The sequence below is a fragment of the Ambystoma mexicanum genome, chromosome 8 (genome assembly GCF_040938575.1).
Source record: "Ambystoma mexicanum isolate Mex_15411 chromosome 8, UKY_AmexF1_1, whole genome shotgun sequence".
In the NCBI taxonomy this organism is placed as follows: domain Eukaryota; kingdom Metazoa; phylum Chordata; class Amphibia; order Caudata; family Ambystomatidae; genus Ambystoma; species Ambystoma mexicanum.
The window spans coordinates 1,389,483,104-1,389,505,049 of record NC_090929.1 but is presented as its reverse complement, the minus strand read 5'-3'; the positions used below and the strand labels follow the sequence as shown (position 1 = coordinate 1,389,505,049).

Genomic DNA, 21,946 nt, shown 5'->3' with positions numbered 1-21,946 from the left:
ACCTGAGAAGAAATTATTTAGAAATAAATACTGCAAAGACCAAGATAATAACTCTTGGCTCGAACCTCAGGAAAAAGAGGCAAACATTTAAAATGGGTTGCTGCTGAGAAACAACTCAACCGAACAGACCACATTAGATATCTAGAAGTGTTTTTCAATAAATCAATACGAGAGTGGCAGTGGACGGAAGATTTGAAATGAAAAATGAAGAACTTGAAGCTGGAAGGTGCAAAACTGCACACAGATTTGTGAAAATTCACTCTCTTACCAGTGATCATGTTCTATTGCCAAAAGGTAGTTGCAACAATAACATTTGGAAGTGAGGCAGGTTTCAACATCAGTAAAGTTACTTGGGACAAATTAGAAGGGAGTTTTTGGCACAAGGTGCTACGACTTCCAAACAATGTCTCAATTGCTGCCATTCATTACGAACTGGGACTACAATCTCTATTCACAACTGTTTTATGGAAATCACTATCAATGATGAGGAAAATGTCAATGAGGTCATCAGCAATCTCCTACCAAATTTTGAATGAGTCAGTGGAAAAGCCTTATCAAGGACTTTTGGAAGTGCGGACGCAAAGATTAATTTGCTATCTGGAGCAAATAGGGACTAATATAGAGACTCTTCAGGACAATCCTTGCGCAGTAAAGAAAAAACTCCTAAATTATGACTGGATCGACACCATGAACACTAGATCAAAACTGGCATCTCGGCTAGACTTAAGTGGGGAAGCCTGAGGTGTAAACCAAATTCCAAAATATCTGGGAAAATCTCAATATCATCGTGATCAGTTTTTACGGTTACGTGTAAATCTGCTTCAACAAAGGAAATGTCATTCCTCAAACACGATGAAGCAACTTCAAATAACAAATGCCTGTTTTGTATCACATCAGTCGAGTCTTCAAAGCATTTGGTGGCCGAATGACTGGCAATACATGCTCAAAGAAATCTATTTTTGGGAAAGTTTGCCCCGATAAATGGAAATGTGGAGGTCTGGTGGTCAGCTCTGCTAGCTGGAGAGAATTTTAAATTGTCCTGTGCAGTAATAGATTATCTGGGCAAACTAGTGTTGGTAAAGACCTGATGTACGCAGTGAGTTTTGCTTCCTAAAGACGGAATGTAAGCAAATCACTGTTGTTACATTCGTAGAGGAGAATTGATACTGAGAGGTTGACAAATTGGTAACCAAGTGTGGAAATCAGAGCAGATTACACAGCGGTATGTAAATAGATTTGAGTGACTTGGAAAGATAATTAAGAAAGTGATCTAACGAAATGTGTTTTAATGTGTAAAAGAAAGTTTGTAATAAACTACAATTTTACAATAAAAATAAATAAATAATGCATATGAAGATCCACAATGTAAGAGCACAGCACAATGTAGGACATTGGGCCTCATTACAAGTATGGAGGTAGCCATGCCGTTAAAAGCGGCATGGCTACCCCCATACCGGGTACCGGGTCCAGGTTCCTTGAATGGGGAAATACCGGGCCATTCCGACCTTGGAGATCCTGGTATTTGCCCATTCAAGGAACCCGGACCCGGTACATCCCCATTCCCATTTGACGCCCTATGGGACTCAATGGGAATGGGGAGGATGCTAACAACGGGCCCGTTGTTAGCATCCTGGTCTGCTCGCGGGACCCGCCAAGGACGTCTGGTTTTACCAGGCGTCCTTAGCGGGTCCTGTGAGCAGACCTCGTAATGAGGCGGTAGGGGGTTAATGGCGCTGGCAGCTCTACCGGCGCTGTTAACCCCCTACTGCCTGGGTTGTAATGAGGCCCATTGTCCCCACTCAGCTTTTGGGATATGAAACAGAGGAAATTGGAAACAGGATCAAGTCACCCCATCTAGTGGAGAAACACAGTCAAAATATATGAAGGTATTTACAATGCATGAAATCAGAGGTGTTGCTGGGGGGGAATAAGGAGGCTATAGCCCCGGGTCCTTCGGTTGTAGCCCAGGATAGAAGCTCAGGAACTACAACCAAAAGGCTAACTAGCCCTGAGTCCTGACAGTGCATAGCCCCAGATCTTTTCCAGACCTAGCAACACCCCTGCATGAAATAATAACACGTACACGAGGATAATAAGCAGAATCGACAGACCCAACAAGTCCTGTTGGTGGATTTTTAATGGACTTCATTATACGTTTTCATTTTTCTTACCGTATAAATTACTCATGTCTATATTGCTAGGGCATCCCTTCTAATAGCAATTCAAATGTTATCCCTCAATGGTTCTATACCAACTTTCTAATCAATTTTGAATTTACCAGATGAAATCCTTGAAAACTCTAATTTACCCTCCTCGTATTACTTTGTTTCAGCTTTAGCCACACCAAATCTTTGAAGGAAGCCATGAAAACAAGTCGCGCAAGTATAAAGGAAAATGGTACAGTGCCTCAAAAACAAGGACAGCGGCTTATCGAGAAGGAGACAGTAGAGACAGGCAAGGTAGGAAGCACATACGGTATATTCTGTTGGACATGTGTTCACGACTGCCGCTTTGATATGCCCTTTGCCATTGGTAGCAGCACTTTAGCTTAATTCCGACACAAGTTAACATACTGAAAAATAGGAATAGAGCTCTGGATGCTCCCAGTTTAGACAGAGAACATTTACAGTGTAACAATTCACTCTGAATGCTTTCTGCCTAAAATGGAAGCAGTTCTATGCAAGTTATGTGCCACTGTAGGCTCAAGGACAGTTTGGTTTCACTTGTGCTGGGTGCTTAGCTCATGTCTGGACTAAGCTATTCAGTTTCTATCATGAATGGGATGCAGACTGCAGAAGCAATACCAACAGCAAGTGGGTCAGTAATAAAGGTCCGTAATGTCTATCGGTGGCCCAGCGGGGACACAATTATTGGCTTGTTGCAGTGTGGTAAAGATGGAGGGAAGCAAGGGGCAGATTAAGCAGGTTAGGAGGCAGGTGACTGATGCCATGTGGTCAACAGTGGTCAACTGAATGTAGCTGAACCCAGCAAGAGGCCACCAACCTTAATGGATACAAAATGGTCTAGCCTAGTTTTACTCAAGCTCACCTACACTTTGAGCACTGGGGCCTTATGTGCTGTGAACATCAAGCCAAAAAGATCTAATTAGTTTGCTTATGCAATGCTCCAGGTGATGCTTATTTTGCATTTACGATTAGATGAGCATTGGAAAATGTAGCATCTAAGAGTTCACAAAAAATGCCAGCTCAAAAGGGAAACTATGTGGACAAAAGCTGCTGGTCAACAACCTTCATCGCACCGTAACGGGTACAGTAAAACTCAAGTCTGTGTTCCTTGGCCCTGATATCTGGCCAGAGGAAGACCCCAGAAACGCTGAGTCACAACATACCAAATCTGGGACGTAACAGCTTAGAGTCAAGTTGGCATGCAGTGACCTAGAAGCAGAAATAGTAGTATCATTAGCTCCATTTCTCCTTCTCCTTCCCATCTCTCATATCCTTCAGCCTCAACTCAAATTAACTTCAGCATCACACTCTGTCCTCCCCATCCCCCTACACCCGCACCCCTCAAATATGATGCTCCCATTCTCCCAGAATCAGCAAGCTCATCTATCCCACTCGCCTACTATACAACACCTGCTCCTCTCCCCCACCTATTATCCTTCTTTCACTTGGCCTCACGACTGCACAATCCCTCTGCAACAACAATTCCTTCAACATAGACCATATTGGCTATTAACGCCCTAAACTTTCACGTCTTGCTATCACAGAAATCTGCATCTCACCTCGTGACTCTGCTCCACTAACAGCTCTCCACACTGGCTGTGCTACCTTCTCCCACTCTCCTCAACCTGTTGGGAAGAGTGCAAGGGGAGGTGTCCAGTATACGAGTTGACAACGATGGACGAACCTCTAACCAATCAGTCAAAGGTGATGAGATATCAGTCACTGGAACCCATAGTCTCTTGCCAGTAACAGCCTCAGAACTGAACAGGGTGCTGTTCAATGAAGCCTGCAACCGCGTGCTTAAGGATGACAGACAATAAAGGCAAACTGGGAGATACACTGAGGGTCACAGATTTATTTGCTTCATATTTGAAAAGTGTGCACCAAGTATTCAGCTAATGGTGGACAAATGTAGCTAAGAGGAAGAGGGACAGGAGCCCGTAGATGGCAGACACTAAAAGCACTCCCGTGGAACTAACCTGTACCCTCTTGGAAGAAGGAAAGCTGGGGAATACTGCTCCAAATCGCAGATAGATCAACACATAGGAGGGAAAAGGAAACAGCCAGCCGTTCTAGCTAGTGAATTCCATGAGGACCTAGTTTCACCAGTGGATCCCAAGAAAAGGAGTACAAATGCTTAAAGAGCCACTGCATAGGAGAGCTTTTGTAGTTGCGAGACAGAGGCCAAAACCCCACCCGTGAAGAAAACACAAATCCTGAGACCCTTTTAACATGGTTAGCGGTGAAAGAAATGTGAATTTGGATGCAGCAACATTAAACGATCCAAGCAACAAGTTCACCCGTCATCTTGTCTTCAAGTAGCAGCTCTGACAATAACAGAAATTCAGTCCGGATTTGTGTCCTACACAACCCACCAAACCTCAACAATCAGAGCTAGTGAAACTACTGGAATAATCTCTAGAAAAATGCAAAGTTAACAGCTCTACAAGCCAGTATATTGAGTCAATCAGTAAGATTTAAAGTCCGGGCACTAAACTGGATAGATGTATCCCTCATGGATCACTTAGCTCAGGTAAATTGGGCACCCTTCATCTCATCTCCGCACCCATCACATTTGTGGAGTCCCCCAAGGGATTATCTCTCTCTCTCAAACTTTTCACTGCTTATATGAATTCGCATAGCACCCATCGTGGAAAAATCAGAGACCAATTGCAGCTCTTTGGAGATGACAAGCAACTCATTTTCAGAGTAAGTGGCTGATTTTCTCCAACACCAAATTTTCATCATTTACACTGCAGGGTGCATATGTAAAGGTCAAAAGGCGGCTCACAAGCATGTACCCAGCCTTTTGCCCTTCACATATGCATTCGGCAGTGCAAAGTGACTAAACGCTGCCTTGCATGCCAAGCAGAGTTTACTTTTCGTTGGGAGCACCGCTTGCCATGCCAGCATGGAAGCAGTGCTCACAAATGAAATGAAACCCTCCCCGACATGCATGCACGTCGAGAGGGTTTCCTTTAAACTGGGAACCCTGCTTACCATGAACGCAAGTTGCTTCCAGCCCTTCTCTCCGCCATTCAAATGCTTGAAAATGGGGTGTGATGTGAATGAAAGGTGTTACCTTTCATTCATGTTATGCCCCCGACGAACATGAGCTCCTAAGTGATGACCCCAACTCCAGTACTCCGATATGCAATTGTTTAAGTCCGAGATTGGATGTTACCCAACAACCTCTCTTTCAAGGAAAACAAGAGCAACGTATTCAACATTAGCACCTCTCTAGCAGCCCCTACCCTATTTACACAGACAACCTCTGTGGGCAAAAGCTCTCGCCCCAGTCAGCAGCGTCTGGAACTTAGGCATTTTGTTTTATATTAACTTGTCCTTTACTCATCATGTCAAATAGGCCACAAAATTTTATTTATCCAATTTAAGCAAGTCAGGCTACTGCAATGGGCTCTGTATTGACGGATCCACAGACTGTCAGTAAAAAAATGCAAGCATTTCAAAACATGGTGGCAAGACTCATCTTTAGTTTGACCAGCTGTGACCATGCCACCCTAACCCCGAAGCCACTATGCCGGTGCGATAGATGCGGATACGTATTGGTCCATCAGACCTAAACAACATTATGCCGTGCTACCAACCTGGGAGATCCCTCGGGCCATCATCATCTCAGACTCCAACAAGCCCACGCCAAAATATCAAGGTTTGGGGCAAGACTCAAGGCCCTTTACGATGAAACAACCTCCAAGTGAATCTTAAAGATAAAAAAATCTTTTGAACACTTTGAAATCAGAACTCCTCAAGCAAGCTTTCCAGCAATGCCTTGCTCTAAGAAGACTTGTTCACGCTCAATTACTCCACTATCAACATGCTATTAACTTATAGTTGTATATCTAATCTAACAAGCATCTTTAAAGTGCTCCCAGCATCTGTGTGTATAGCTGCATTTTCTTCTCTTCCTCCATCCCTGTTCGTCTGCCATCCCATACTCTCTTCCTTACCCCAACCCCCTCTCCAGCACCCTGGATCTGTTTTGTTATTGGCTCATGTACAAATCCCAATAAATAAGTGTTGAAAAGTAAATGTGCGGTCTCATTAATAATATAGCCATTGTGCTGCGAAGTGCCACAGTTTAGCTTCATTCCAACACAATACTTCACTGTCCCAGTAAACACTGTGAGAAACCCCTTGGATCCTCTGCGCAGGTGGCCAGGGTAAGGCCATCGCTAGTGGAACCCGACCGTGGGGGCGGAGAAGCAACGGAGGATCACCTGGGTGGAAGGTCCTTGAGGACTGGGAGTGGGGTGCCCTTTGGCGAGAGATAGTATCCCCCTTTCCCTAATGACAATCAAACCAAGCCTTCCCCAACCTTCATGGGCTGTTATTAGGCAGCCCCCTTCATTTCCTCACAATTGACTCTAGACAGTACTGGGACGATAAGCGGCAACTAGGAGCAATGAAAACCATGCTCTTTTACCACTCTAGTACTTGAAGGAGGAAGATGCCTGCTAAGAGCAGTGAAGGTCAGGCATCTCCCTTTAATTGTGGTCAGGCAAGGCTGAATAATCATCCACACCTGCAGCCTGTCATGGAGCTGCAGGTATATAAATGGAGCACTGCCCAACAGCAATGGGGAATGACAGGAGAAGGACGAGGAGGCCAGTGCATGCAGCAGAAAACCCAATGGCATGGCGTGGGAGCTGGGACTCCCTGGAGAAAACTGGAAAGCATGAAGTGTGCCATGCAGGAAGGCTGCCCCTTTCCTTTCTACCCAACGAGCTCCTTCCCCTGTGGTGGGGGACCACCCCTGGAGTGACTGAGGGGCAGGAACTGGAGCCTGACACTGAAGAAAGAGGGCTGTGTGATCCGCACAGCAGCACAAACTCCGAAAAACTGACCAGTGAGTTTCTGCTGATTGGGAAACCCGGGATGTGTGCGTGTGTGTGTGAACTTGAGCATTTTCTGAATCCTTTGTATTGGAGTGGTCGCGTGCGTTGGATTAGCATGTTTTCGAAAGTCTCTGATCATTTAATTTGTCAATTATCAAACAAAAGGGAATTAGTTTGTATCGGAGTGGTCGCGTGTGGCAAGAAACACGTTTTCGAAGGTCTCCGAACATTGAACTATTCAAGTAGTGAAACAAACATCTATAGAGCTACCAATAAAGGGAAACTGAACTAGAAGCAAAAGGTATAATTATTGAATACCGGACTGAAGTAAAACCTTACGACCAAACCAAATTAAAACAATTGGAATTCAAAAAGGGAAAGGGAAGTTTAAATCCAGGCAAACCATCATGTACTGAAGTACAAAAATGAATATTCTTCTAAACAGACCACAGCATGCTGAAATCTAATATGCCTTCAAAACAGCAGGCAAACAAGGATAGTGAAGCCTGATTTACAGTGCCATTTTCAACCTGTGTGAAAGCTACAATTCATCTGAACAAATATTTGAAACAACAATTACTGAACTGTGAAGACAAGGACAATTTGTGCTCCTTTTATTTTTTACTTTGTTATTTGAAACATGGGGAACAGAGCCCTGTGTCCTAACCAGAAGCCTTTTCATCTTAACGTTGTTTGAACAGTGTCCCCTGGAACTTGGGGGTGGGAAACCTGAGTTCTAACCAGAAATATTTCATTCCAATGTTGTTTGAACTGTGTTACTGGGATCTTGGGGAAGGGAATCCCGAGTCCTGACTTGGGGGAGGAATCCCTGAGACCTGAATTAGACTATTGAATCCTAAATCCAAGAAAGGGAATTCTGAAACTTTCTTTGTGTGGAACTGTTTTAGACTTGGGGAAGTGAGCTGAAAGGAAGCTACAAGCTGGAAAAGGATCAGAACCTTGTGTTAAAAACTCTGTTTTCTTTTTGATTGCTGACATCCCTACACATTGTATAGTTATAGTTGTGAGAGCAAGTACAGGGTTTGGACACAGACAGATGCCTAATTTGAACTTTGATTCAGACTTTCCTTAGTTTTACTTAGGCAGGGAAATCCCACCTTAGTATAGGGCAAGTTAGGACTTTTTCCATCCTGACATTTAAGTTAATCAATTTGATTCTTTTTGAATTTGGAATCCAGCCGACGGGTGCTAGTGGTGTTCCATATGCATAGCAGTACTGCTGGAAAATGCTGGTATGTTCTCAGGCTTCCTAATGTTAGACACTATCCTGGCTCGAACCCGTAAATGTTAAGACTCAATAGCGATTAATTCCCTCTTTTCAGTGAACCAGAAATACATGCCAGTATCCTCTTCACACACTATAGTATAATTCCATGTGCAGAGCATAGCTTTATATGCAACACTAAAAAGCTTTTCAGTGCTTTGTGGGAGATGCGTTTGAAGCCTTTTGGAAACAGTGGGGTAGACTTCTGGGAGAAACAACCAGGTATTCTGGTTCATTGTTCGATTCACTGCCGCTAAATGCCATTGACTGATTGACAGGTTAAGCCTTGATGAGCAAATGTCCCAGTGGGGCCAACTAGGCAGGAGAACGTATCAAGTTAGAGATAGGTTTGAGACACTGCTCAGCTTGTGTACCAAATTAGTAAGGAAGGTGAAGTGAGTGCTGGTGGTTTTCTTATCTCAGGCAGCCCTTTCTCTAAACCAAACATTCATGCCCCCCATAAGTCTAAGCACTCAGCTTTGGTTGTGAGAGGGGTCTGTTGGGTATTTTGTGTAGATTTGGGGTCTGGCGGTATTTTCTTACCGCCAAAAAAAATTTGTAATTTGGTGATGACTACTCCTTGCATTTAGATTGGGTTTGGCCTTTTTTCCTTTCAGTGACCATACCTTATTACATTATATGGCATAATTTAGTAGTATACACTATTGTTGGTAATTTAGTGGTGAGCATGATTTTTCTGTTTTATTTATGGCCCCAACATACACAAAACTTTCCTTATTCTTATAATGTTCTTGTGATCTATAGAGAGCCTTGGACCTATGTACAGAGACACCACAATTTCACACATAGTGTCAAAACTACCAACTTCCCCTTTTCTTTTGCCCAACTCCTCCTCACCTGAATCTCCAGTGGATCCCGTAGAAGTCGACCAATCCTGTCTTCTTCGATACTTTTTAGATTCCGTCTTCTCCTTGATCTTCTTTTGACGTAAATAAGGACGTGGCTCCTCGGAGGCCACCCTGACCGGATGGGAACCAAGTCCGGTGATCCCCCAGGAGCCAGTCCCAAAACTTCAGGGAAAAAGCCGTTTGGCAAAAAACCCTGTGTAGCAGGTCTTTTCTCTTGTCAGAAAGGAGTATCTGTGAATTCCGCTGTGACGAAAAAGGTCTTTAAAGGTGGATATGTTCTGAAGACTTGAGGCAATCAAAGGACAAGACCAGTAGTAGTATGGAGAGACTTCAAGTTCCAGCAGGCACCACAGGAGACAGACAACCCCTCTCTTGAAGAGTACTTATACCCAGAAGACGCCGACGAAGGTAGACGTTGTCTGGGTACACCGCAAGATCCTAACGGCACCGCAGAAGGCAGAAGATGCGTAGGACCAGCGGCTCCGTGGAGGCTGCGGTAACCGGGGCTTCGGCACAGAACTATAATTATAGCGGTGAAAGAGTGCAGCGGAAAAAAGAACTGGAGGCAGACAGAGTATCGGACAGGCGAGAAGGAGCAGAATATGTGAAGGTAGGAACAGACAACCGAAGAAAAATAGAAAAGAAACTCCTGTGAACTTACCAGAGAAAAACCGCTGTTGAGTATACACCTGAGAGATGTAACACCGCGAGTGGAAGCAGAAGGGTAGAAAAAGGCTTAAGGCAAGGGTAAGGAGGTAAGATCTACCGTAAACAGAGTAGTACGAGCAAGGGGCAATGAACAAAGTTAGAATACAACGATGATACAACGCACCGTTGTTACTGTGCGTGATACGTATATACGCTCCGGCCGCCATATTGGTGAGAGGCTAGACCGTTAATTAGACATAGAAGGCAACCATGCTAGGTGTATCTCCACCTATACCATAACTTCCATGGCTGGTGCATAACAGTATGCCCCCTTTTATGCCGGAAACCTCCCGGCTTACCCGGAAACAATCTGTGGAACTTCTTGATTAGTTCTGGGGCATGTAGATGCGATCTAGGTTCCCAAGTTCTTTCGGAATTTGGGTAACCCTTCCAATGGACCAGATATTGCAATGTTCCCTGTTTGTAGCGTGAATCCATCAATCTGGCTACCTCGTACTCTTTAGGAATCAGAGACGTCTTGATGTCCTTCTTTCTAGTCTAGTTCTTCTGTGAAAAGGATCCTCGATATGTTCCTTCAACAAGGAAGTGTGGAATACTGGGTGTATTCTACTGAAACGGGCAGGTAGCTTTAGTTTGTATGCCACAGGATTGATCTTAGTCTCTATCCGAAAAGGACCTATATATCTTGGGGTGAATTTGCCTAGTCTCGCCCACCTGGGTAAGTACCTGGTGGATAGCCAGACTAACGACCCTGGACCCCATTGAGGGACTGGTCTTCTTTTCTTGTCCGCATACTTCTTGGAGTTTTTCCTGCTCTCTTCCAAGGTATGTAGTGCAGAGGTATGTAATTGTTGGATCTCAGCCAAGGCTTTATCCACAGACGGTGCCTTGGTATCGATAAATCCGATCTTGGGGAAGGAGTGAGGGTGATAGCCGTAAGTACACAAAAACGGACTCATACCGATAGAGGTGTGATAAGTATTGTTGTAAACAAATTCTGCCATGGGGATCAAGGAATTCCAATCGTCCTGTTCCTTATTACAGAAACAACGGAGGTACTCTTCAAGAGTGGCATTGAGTCTCTCCGTCTGTCCATTTGACTGCGGGTGATAACCCGACGACATAGCTCTATGAATTCTTAGCTCCTTACAAAGTATGGACCAAAACTTAGAAGTGAACTGTACGCCCCTATCGGAAATGATCACTCGAGGTAGTCCATGTAGTCTTACTATGTCTCTAAGAAACACAGAGGGTACTCCTTTCAGAGAAGAGAAATGGGCTTGTTTGGAAAACGAATCAATCGTTACCATTACTGCTGTTCTTCCCTGAGAAGAAGGTAGGTCCACAATAAAGTCCATAGAGATGTTCTCCCAGGGACGAGTGGGAAGCTCGGGTTGTTGTAGTAAACCGATGGGTTTCTGCCTAGATACCTTTGCACTGGCACAAACTGAACAAGACCTGACATATGACTTGACGTCAGAATTCACCGAAGGCCACCAAAAACTTCGTGTAAGTAGCTCATATGTGGCTTTTTGTCCTCTATGTCCAGCCAGAGGAAGATCATGACATAAACTGAGTGTTTGTTGTTGAAGCTCTGGAGAGGGTAGAAAAAGAGCTGACTTGTAGAACCATAACCCTTTTATCTCTTGCAGATCCTTGGAAACAGGTGTCTGTTTAGTGCATGTTTTATAACCTTCCTGTACCTTTTGGAGATAAAGATTGATCGTGGCTATGAATCGTTGTTTGGGTAACAACTTCTCTATATTGACCAACGCCGTTCTTTCCTGTCCGGATTCAGGCCAGCTTCTGGAAAGAGCATCAGCCACTCCGTTCAATGTACCTGGTATGTAAGTAATCTGGAAATCAAAAGTCGAAAAGTAATAGGCCCAACGAGCATGACGAGAGTTATGACATTCCATCTGCTGAAGGACCTTTAGATTTCTATGATCGGTACGTATGAGGAATGGATTGGTTGCTCCTTGTAAGAGGTGTCTCCACTCTTCACAAGCCATTCTCATGGCCAACAACTCTCGCTCGAGCACAGAATAGTTTCGCTCACTGATGGTAAGCGTTCGTGAATAGTAGGCGATAGGGTGTTCCTGTCCTTCCTTGTCTTCCTGCAAGAGTACCGCTCCCAGAGCGCCACCGGAGGCATCAGTCTCAACTATGAAAGGCTTCGACTGGTCGGGTTGTATCAGAAAAGGTGCTGTGGTAAACAGTTCCTTTAGTGTGGCAAATGCTTTCTGGACCGCTGGATTCCAGGAAAAAAGAACACCCTTCTTAAGGAGTGAGGTAAGGGGTAACACTATCTCAGAGAAATGTGGTATAAAGCGGCGATAGAAATTTGCCAGACCGAGAAAGCGTTGAACCTCCTTGACAGATGATAGATCAGGCCATCTAAGAATGGCCTTAACCTTATCTGGATCCATCCGTACACCTGTAGATGAAATGATGAATCCAAGATAAGGTATCTCTGTAACCTCAAATGAACACTTCTCAGGTTTGGCGAACAGATCGTTCTCTCTTAGCCTGCGAAGAACCTCTTTAACCTGGGTACGGTGTTCATGTAGTGAGCTGGAGAATACCAGGATATCATCCAGATAAACTACAACAGATATGTTCAGCAAGTCTGAAAACACCCGATCCATGAATCTCTGGAACACCGCTGGGGCATTAACAAGACCAAAAGGCATTACGCAATACTCGAACAACCCCAACGGTGTTCGAAAAGCGGTCTTCCATTCATCGCCATGACGTATCCTTAGCAAATGATAGGCTCCTCGTAAGTCAATCTTAGTGAAGATTTGTGAGTCCCTAACAGCTTCTAGAATATCCCTGATGAGGGGCATAGGGTATCTGTCCCGAACAGTAATACTGTTCAATCCACGATAATCGATACAGGGACGGAGCTCTTTGGTACCTTTCTTAGCTACGAAAAACAAAGATGCACCGCCTGATGATTTTGACCGTCTTATCAGTCCGTTGCTGAGGTTGGATTCAAGATATTCCTTAAGTGCAGTCCGTTCCAGTTGGGACAATGGATACATTCTTCCAAAGGGCAATGGTACGTCTTCCTTAAGTTCGATGCTGCAGTCCTCAGGGCGATGAGGTGGAAGGAGTTTGGGCAGGACGTCTTCAAATACATCCTCGTATTCCTTGTATTGCATCGGAATAGCTGATATCGTCAACTGAGGTTGAACTACCAGGTTGGCGGATTGTACCTCTGGGTACGGAACCTTGATACAGACTTTGCTGCAGAATTCGGAATCGAAACTCAGTCGGTTGCTACTCCAGTTGATGCACGGGTTATGAAGTCTCAACCATGGTATTCCCAGTATGAGAGGAAAGTGTGCTGCTCTAATCACATCGAAAGTAATCTCTTCGTGATGGTTACCCATAGATACTCGCATGGGTAGCGTTTCCATGGTGATAGGTCCAGAGGATAAAGGACAGCCATCAACTCCCTCTACTGGTATTGCCTTCTTCTTGGGTTGGAGGATGATCATATTGTTCTTAGCCCAGGTAATGTCAATAAAGTTGCCTGCTGCTCCGCAGTCTAACATGGCTAGAACCGAAATACAATTTCCAGTTGTTGTGGTTAGTGATACTCGGAAAATCATTAAACTGTTGTTCTCTATTCCTTTCCCAGATCCTGTGGGGTTGCAAGGACTTGTGCTACTCTCCCCGTTACCTCCCTTGCAGAGGGACGAGGTTGAGCGTTTCCCGAACGTCGGGAAGGAGTCTCGGTACAATCCTTCAATTGATGTTTGGGAGAACCACAGTACATACATAAGTTCAGTTCTCGCCGGCGTCTTCTTTCGTCTGATGTCAAAGGTCCACGAGTAGCACCTATCTGCATTGGTTCCTCGGTGGAGGTTCTTTCCCTCGGAATTGAAGGAGGGTTATAGTTCAGCTGGCCTCCTCGTGCTCTCTTCCTCTCATGACGTCTCTCATTCATTCTGTATTCGATCCGTAGCACCAAGGTTACTAGTTCCGCAAAGGTGTCTGGCCTGGCTACTCGAGCTAATTCATCCTTTATCTCATCTTGGAGACCTCTACGGAATATTGTCTGCTGAGCCGTTTCCGGCCATCCAGTCAAGGTAGCCAACCCTTGGAATTGAGATACGTAGGATTGTACATCTTGATTCCCTTGTCTCACATCCAACAGTGCCTCATACGTTGAGTACTGGACTTCTGGTCTCTCAAACCGTGTCTGTAAATTGCGAACAAATAAGGCATAGTCATTCACTGACGGATCGTCAGCCGTCACCAAAGGTGTTGCCCATCTTAAGGCATTGCCTGTCAGGTTGGAGATCAAGAAACCTACCCGGGTTCTTCCGGACTCAAAGGTTCTTCTTCTAAAAGAAAAGTACACAGAACAAGAATCCAGGAAATCCTTTATGCCCTTTGGGTTTCCGTCGTACTTGGGCATGGAAAAAGGCATTGCCGGTAATTCACCTCTTCCTTCATCCCTGATTGCGGCTTGGTTACGCAATGTTTGGTTCTCAGCCTGGAGTGCTTGCATATCCACTCGTAGGTTTTGGATGGCATTACACATCTCCTGTATCTGTTCTGGAGTAGCCATCTTGGTACTTTTTTGGCGTTGTATACTGTCAAAACTACCAACTTCCCCTTTTCTTTTGCCCAACTCCTCCTCACCTGAATCTCCAGTGGATCCCGTAGAAGTCGACCAATCCTGTCTTCTTCGATACTTTTTAGATTCCGTCTTCTCCTTGATCTTCTTTTGACGTAAATAAGGACGTGGCTCCTCGGAGGCCACCCTGACCGGATGGGAACCAAGTCCGGTGATCCCCCAGGAGCCAGTCCCAAAACTTCAGGGAAAAAGCCGTTTGGCAAAAAACCCTGTGTAGCAGGTCTTTTCTCTTGTCAGAAAGGAGTATCTGTGAATTCCGCTGTGACGAAAAAGGTCTTTAAAGGTGGATATGTTCTGAAGACTTGAGGCAATCAAAGGACAAGACCAGTAGTAGTATGGAGAGACTTCAAGTTCCAGCAGGCACCACAGGAGACAGACAACCCCTCTCTTGAAGAGTACTTATACCCAGAAGACGCCGACGAAGGTAGACGTTGTCTGGGTACACCGCAAGATCCTAACGGCACCGCAGAAGGCAGAAGATGCGTAGGACCAGCGGCTCCGTGGAGGCTGCGGTAACCGGGGCTTCGGCACAGAACTATAATTATAGCGGTGAAAGAGTGCAGCGGAAAAAAGAACTGGAGGCAGACAGAGTATCGGACAGGCGAGAAGGAGCAGAATATGTGAAGGTAGGAACAGACAACCAAAGAAAAATAGAAAAGAAACTCCTGTGAACTTACCAGAGAAAAACCGCTGTTGAGTATACACCTGAGAGATGTAACACCGCGAGTGGAAGCAGAAGGGTAGAAAAAGGCTTAAGGCAAGGGTAAGGAGGTAAGATCTACCGTAAACAGAGTAGTACGAGCAAGGGGCAATGAACAAAGTTAGAATACAACGATGATACAACGCACCGTTGTTACTGTGCGTGATACGTATATACGCTCCGGCCGCCATATTGGTGAGAGGCTAGACCGTTAATTAGACATAGAAGGCAACCATGCTAGGTGTATCTCCACCTATACCATAACTTCCATGGCTGGTGCATAACACATAGACTATTATCAATAACCTGTGGTGTCATCACTGACTTATATACATCAGTGAACTATGCTTCATAGGCCTCATTACTGGTTCATGGACCCCCAGTAATCTATATTTTGTATTAGATTCCACCCAAACAACATGCACTTGGTGAACACACGCATATAACTATTTATCACTGCTAAGCCTATCTATTCCATCCGCATGGGAAACATGACACATGTATTACCTAAAAAAAAATCTTCCCCATTTCATAAGGTAATATTTTAAATGCACCAAGAAATGACCAAAACAAAAACACTCTACACGATCTGCGTATTTATCATTTGTATTATAAAAGTTACATTTCAAAGAAAACATTTTACCATTTGTCTTACCGCATTGTCTGTAACAAAAAGAAGAGAAAAAAAATACAGCGACAGAACAACATTGACATTGCAACATTACAACATGGCAATTAAACACAGCGGATTCCCTTTTGCTACTCTGCCTGCCTGATATTTTTAGAAGGTCATTCGTACAACAGCACACAGTAACCTCAATTCACTTTGGATATTTACCAATTATCTGTAGTTCTCTCCCCCCACACAACCTCCCTTCGCTCACCTCCGAAGAATGGGCCCAGGGTTGTCTTTGTAATCTTGAAGGCTTGAAGTGCACAACGAGAACATGGAATTCTCAAGCCGGTGCTAATTGAGACTGGGCACGCCTGTCTCACAGCCCAGTCTCAGATCCTCCATCTCGGCAGCTCAGCAAAAACTATCTGAATTGTTTTGTCAGACTTTCCCCCAGCAGAACTCTGCTGCTTACGCAGCATATCTGCAGATATACTTCCCCCCAATCATATTAGCAGAAAGTGTATTAGGTTGACACCCCTGTGTCACAAACAACAGGAGCTTCATACTATAATAACTGTTTCTTTTTGATTTCCTGCTGCCTTCCCGTCTTTCGCATTCAGCACAGCCAGAGAAAATATGAGAGAAAAATGCACGTTTAAAAGCGAATTTCAAAACATGTACTTCCACCACATTTTCACATAGAGATTACATTATAATGTTAATGAGTTAGCACTAGTGATTAGTATTTGTTAATTAAGTGAGTCAGTTAGATAGCTAATGTAGTCTCCTGTGTATGAGGCATTTCATATTTGAGAGATTGAAAGAAAGACATGGAGCTGTCTGCAGAGGCCATTGGTAGGAATGCAGGGAAGAGTCCCGGTTGTTTTGCCTAAGGCCTTTCCATGCTTTGTTATGACTTCTAATGCATTGATACGCCATTTGTGCCTTTTGATGCCCTTATGCCTTGCTATATGTGGCTGGATTGTTTGCGTCCTCACTAACCTGCTCACAATTGTACATTCTTCCTTGCCCTGTGCTGCTCCTCAGGTGCCCCACAGTGATTCTTCCTGCTGGGATTTGCTCTCATTTGTCCCACTGCACTTTTGGTCCCATTTGTCCCACTGTAAATTTGCCCCACTCAGGTTTTGGTCCTTGTTGCCCCACTCTGGTTTTGCCCCTGCTGCCAAATGCAATTAGGGGGCAACCCTGATTTTGCTCCTGATGCCCAATGTAATGTAATTGTGTGAATGGCTCCTAGATATCGCACCTTGACCTCACAGCATGCTCAATTGCTCCTACAAGGCCTACCTGGAATGCCTACTCTGAGCTCTCTCTGTCTTTATGGTACCCACTGCAGTAATCAGTACTAAGACGTCGCCCAAGGAGCACCACACCCGAGACGTCACCATGCCACACTGAATGGGTGCTCCAAGTTGCCCACTGGGCCCTCCACTAACCTTTTGCACCAACATTCTCAACCTCTACGCTCAGCTTCACTTTGTGCATACCAAATAATACACAGCAATTGAATAAGCATCCCAACAGACATCAAATAGCAGAACGCTTCACTTATACAACAACTTTCGCATCACAGACCAAGGCAATGCATCCGAGCACCACAGGCGCACAAGGCTCCACTCATGACATAAATGTTGATGTGCTCTCGACACAGAACTCCTAGAATCTGACCCACACACAGAGGTTAAGGTACTTCCCATCTATTCCCCCTCTCCCCATTAACCTAACTCCCTCACCCCCTCTCTTGCAGGTCTGCAAGTGCAACTACAGGCCATGCAAAGGCCTGTGGTGCATGGTACAAATCCTAGAACGGTTTATAGTCAAAAAGTCGAAAACATAATGTCGAATAGCAAAAATGTCGAAAAAAAAATGTCGAATGTAAAAAAGGCGAAAAAACATACATATAATAGGAAAAGTCATAATTTCGAGAAAAAAAATGTCGAAAAAAAAATTGAAAACCCAAAACACTCTTTTTTTTTTTTTTACCCAGATAGTAACATTTATTATGGGGGGGGGTCCCTCCCAACCCCCCCATCCCAAACCCCTACCCCAACCCCCCCCTCCTCCCCATCCCCCCCACCCCCCATAGATATACCTTTAATTATTTTAAAAAAATCTTTAATATAATATTAAATCATTAATTAATTATTTAAAAAACCATCCCAAACCCCTATCCCCAACCCCCCCCATCCTCCCCATCACCCCCACCCCCCATGGAAATACCTTTAATTATTTTTAAAAAAAAGTTTAATAAAATATTTATTATTAACACATAAAATCGAAAAAAGTCGAAAAAAAGTCGACATTTTTGTTTTTCGACATTTTTGTTTTTCGACTAAATATTTTCGACATTTTTACTTTCGAATATATTGTATTCGAAATTATGACTGGATACCTCCTAGAACTATACCATAATAGAATTATAAAAAGCCAGACATATTGGCTTGGCCAATTCTTTATTTTTTTTATAGACCAACTTCCCACATGGTCAAAATAGCCCTGTGAAGCATTGTCTGGACCCATTGTCTCATAATTATTATTTTTTCTTATTTATGTATTGTTTTTGGTTCATACAAACCTTTACACTAGACAAATGGAAAATAAAAACAAATATAGAAGTCCATAAAAGCGAATTAGACAAAATCCATCCTAAACTCATCCATATAATCCATCCATATAATGTACAATATAATAAAATAATGATCCCTGTTAGTCAATTTTCAACATTAAATATGACAACATAGCTCCCTCAAGAGACCTCGGCAAAATGCAGGATCAAACCACATGCCTTCTTCCATATGTGATGTGCTGCTCTGACAATAACCATCCATTCCGCACTTATAATAGCCGACCAAAATTGATTATCTTCAATGCAGGCAATAGCTACGACAAAATGAGTATAGCTTTTTGTGTATTCCAATTTCAGCCGATCATCATTGTCTCATAATGGAAACTGTTTGTGACTTTCTTCCGGACCGGGCTCCTGCAACCTTTGGCTCTCCAGATATTTTGGTCTGCAACTCCCAAGATCCCTCACCTTTGACTGTGCTGGATAGGGTTGATGGAAGTTGTAGTCCAAGACATCAACCGAGCAAAACGTTTCAAATCCCTGACATATCAAAGACTACCAATACTCTAAATGTGAGGGTGGCGGAAGCATTTACAAACAGATTGTGATCATACTTGTGTAAAACGGGTGCTAACACTGTGCTTTGTGGTGTCAATCCAGTTGTTTAACGTTATCTAGCCTCTTGCTCCTGTTTTGATGCTGCACACAAATCGAAATTGAAAAATTGAAAGAAAAAAAAAATTAGGGAGTGCAAAATTAATTGGTATGCCAAATTTGAGTGAAAACGGGTCTGCCTGAAATGTAAGCATTCTACTTCATGTGCTTCAGGTGAAGTTCTCCTTGTTCATGAAATATTTGCAAGCAATTGGATGGTGTTACTCCATTTGGATCTTCTTGACCTACGTGGTGCAGAATGTGGCCGTCGTGGGACAGAACGTGTGGCTCAGTGACTGGACCAGTGATTCTGTCACTTACATGAATACGACCTATCCCGCATCCCAACGGGACATGAGGCTGGGAGTCTTCGGAGCGCTTGGAGCGGCACAAGGTAAAATCACCAAGTCTCCTCCCCTAGTGGTTGCATTGTGAGCGCACCTTACTTCCTTGGCTTTGCTACCTTCTCCCTCTCGCCCCTTGAAATTACATAGAGGAGTAAAATATATATTTATTTATGTTTATTGGATTCTCAAGTGCCTGTACCAAGGCTTGCCAAGAAGTATAAAAGACCCTCTAGCTATCAATATCAAGATTAAACCATGGGTCTGGGGATAAGGGAGAGCTGACATGTGAGTGATGCACCATATGTAGGGCTTCCCGCCTTCCATTGTTATTGATAAAGAATAGCAGAAGTAGGTGTTTCTGCATATTCTTGTTTTTGTATAATATAAAAGCAACTTAAAAGGGCAGGCACTAGGACCTTGGTGTTGGTGCGGTTGCCATGCCTGACCAAGCAATGGATGTGATAGAGCCTCTGGGCAGCACCGTGATCCTCTGTGCACTCAGCCAATGAATTGAACACTCAGCCAAAATAGCACACCATCTGGAAAAATCACAAAGCCCCTCATTGGAAAATCACCCCCCCCCCCACCCCACACACAATTTTTGTGTAGGCCTCATCCCATGAATCTGCCAGATTAAAGGAATACTGCTGGTTTAGTGGTAACGGATGAAGATGTTCTGCCACGCCAGGTTGAGGTAAAAATGTAAGAAATGTATATGAGGTATTTCACCTCATAATCAGGCATCAGCTACCACATACACTATTACGAGGAATACTGCATGCTATTAATACTGCCCGCTGTTACTACTCCCTAATCAAATAGCAGTGAGATCAGGCGATATTTGAAATTCTGTCTGTTTTTACATATCTCTCGAATCTCATAATGAGGGCTTTACTGTCAAGTTGGTGTTAAAGGATATGAGAAGGTTGTTTAAACTTTAACATTCTCTGAAAAACTGCTGTCGCTTCATTTTATAGGGACAAAAACATGCGCCTTAGGATATGGCAGAGCAGGCCCATCCTCCCTCAGTCACTCGGTGGGGGTCCAGGAGGAGGAGAAGGTTTGAGGGCCATTGGTGAGGTTTGGGGGGAGTTAAAAAATACAGGTGAAGAGATTACGACCCTGGCGGAAAGTGACTGACCGGACCGCCACAGCGTAAATAGCGTTTCCGCCATTGCACGATGGAGCAAAGTGCGGCCCATTCCGACCCATCGGGCACGAGCACCACGCCATGGCGGAAGTGCAAAGTCCGCGATGGCGGAAATGACCCCAAAACGGCCCACACCGCCGCCGTACGGCGCCCTAGGTGCAATACCGCCACCCATCATAGCGGACACCGCAGTGAGCGCCAACCGGAAAGTACGGTGACCGTAAATATACGGAAACGGAAGTAAAAACATGGGCCCGGAACGGGAAACAACACCCCGTACACCTATAAAACCACAAAATACACACAACCACTAAAAACACCACCCTGAGACACATCCCAACCCGTCATCCACCCTAGTGAAACCAAGAAAAATGGGAAAAGTAACGAAGAAAGCATGCGACCGCAAGCGGCAGGTCCACTTCTCCCGTGAGGAACTCACCGTGCTTACAGAGACCCTCCAGGAGAATGCCGCCGCCGTCTTCTCCACGCAAATGACCAGGACGGCACTTGCGAACAAGAAGGCCATATGGGCCCTGGTGGCACAGCGGGTAAGTGCGGTGGGGACCGCACCCCGCAACCCACAGCAATGCAGGAAGCGGTGGGACGACCTGCGGATACGCGTCCGTAGCATACTTTCTGCCAACCGCAACATTGCCACAGCCACCGGGGGAGGATCGGAATCACCCATCAAGTTGACCCCCTGGGAAGAAATCTGTGCCTCCACCATAGGAATGGAGAGCATCGAGGGAGTCGGAGGGATGGAGAAAGGAGTGCAGACATCTGGAGAATCAGGTAGGTGTCCCAAATAAAACCATGCCAAATCCACAATGTCCAATCATGTGAATCACATGTGTCCACATAGCGCAACAGTAACACATGGCCAGGAGAACGTCCACACACATTGGCCTGATAGCGCACTTTAAAACTCACAATAAATACATAAATAATTAAAAACCCCTAAAACACCCACTACACGTGCAGCAGGCACACCCTAACTGCAGGCTGCCAAACAACTGCACCCTCACTCCACACACAAATGAAAGCACCTCCAAGGCCCCGACCCAAATCACCCTCAGGTACCACCCCAATGCATGTGATACATTGCCATTCCAATTCCCACAGACCCATTAATAACGCTCGCCCTCCTTTACTCCACCACAGGGTCCGATCCAAACGACGAGCTCCAGGACACTCCTACCAGCACACCTGCAAAGAGGGCCAAGACCGACGGCCAAAGACCCTCCACCTCAGCTGCACGCATCAAGACACGGCAGCAGCACATATCAAGTGGCAGCACACAGGAGGGAACATCAACAGGCACCCCAGCAGCCAGCATGCCCACAACAGCACCACCACAGGTCCCCCCAATGGAT

At 44.8% G+C, this 21,946-nt stretch overlaps 1 protein-coding gene across 1 annotated transcript in view; it reads left to right on the top strand.

Annotated features, from left to right (window-relative positions):
- Nucleotides 1-21,946, top strand: part of ABCC2 (ATP binding cassette subfamily C member 2) — a 467,216-nt gene that overhangs the window by 336,734 nt on the left and 108,536 nt on the right. Inside the window, exons 21-22 of the mRNA XM_069611520.1 lie at nt 2,333-2,459; nt 19,251-19,470. Coding sequence (XP_069467621.1) covers nt 2,333-2,459; nt 19,251-19,470 — 347 coding nt within the window. The remainder of the gene's footprint in view (nt 1-2,332; nt 2,460-19,250; nt 19,471-21,946) is intronic.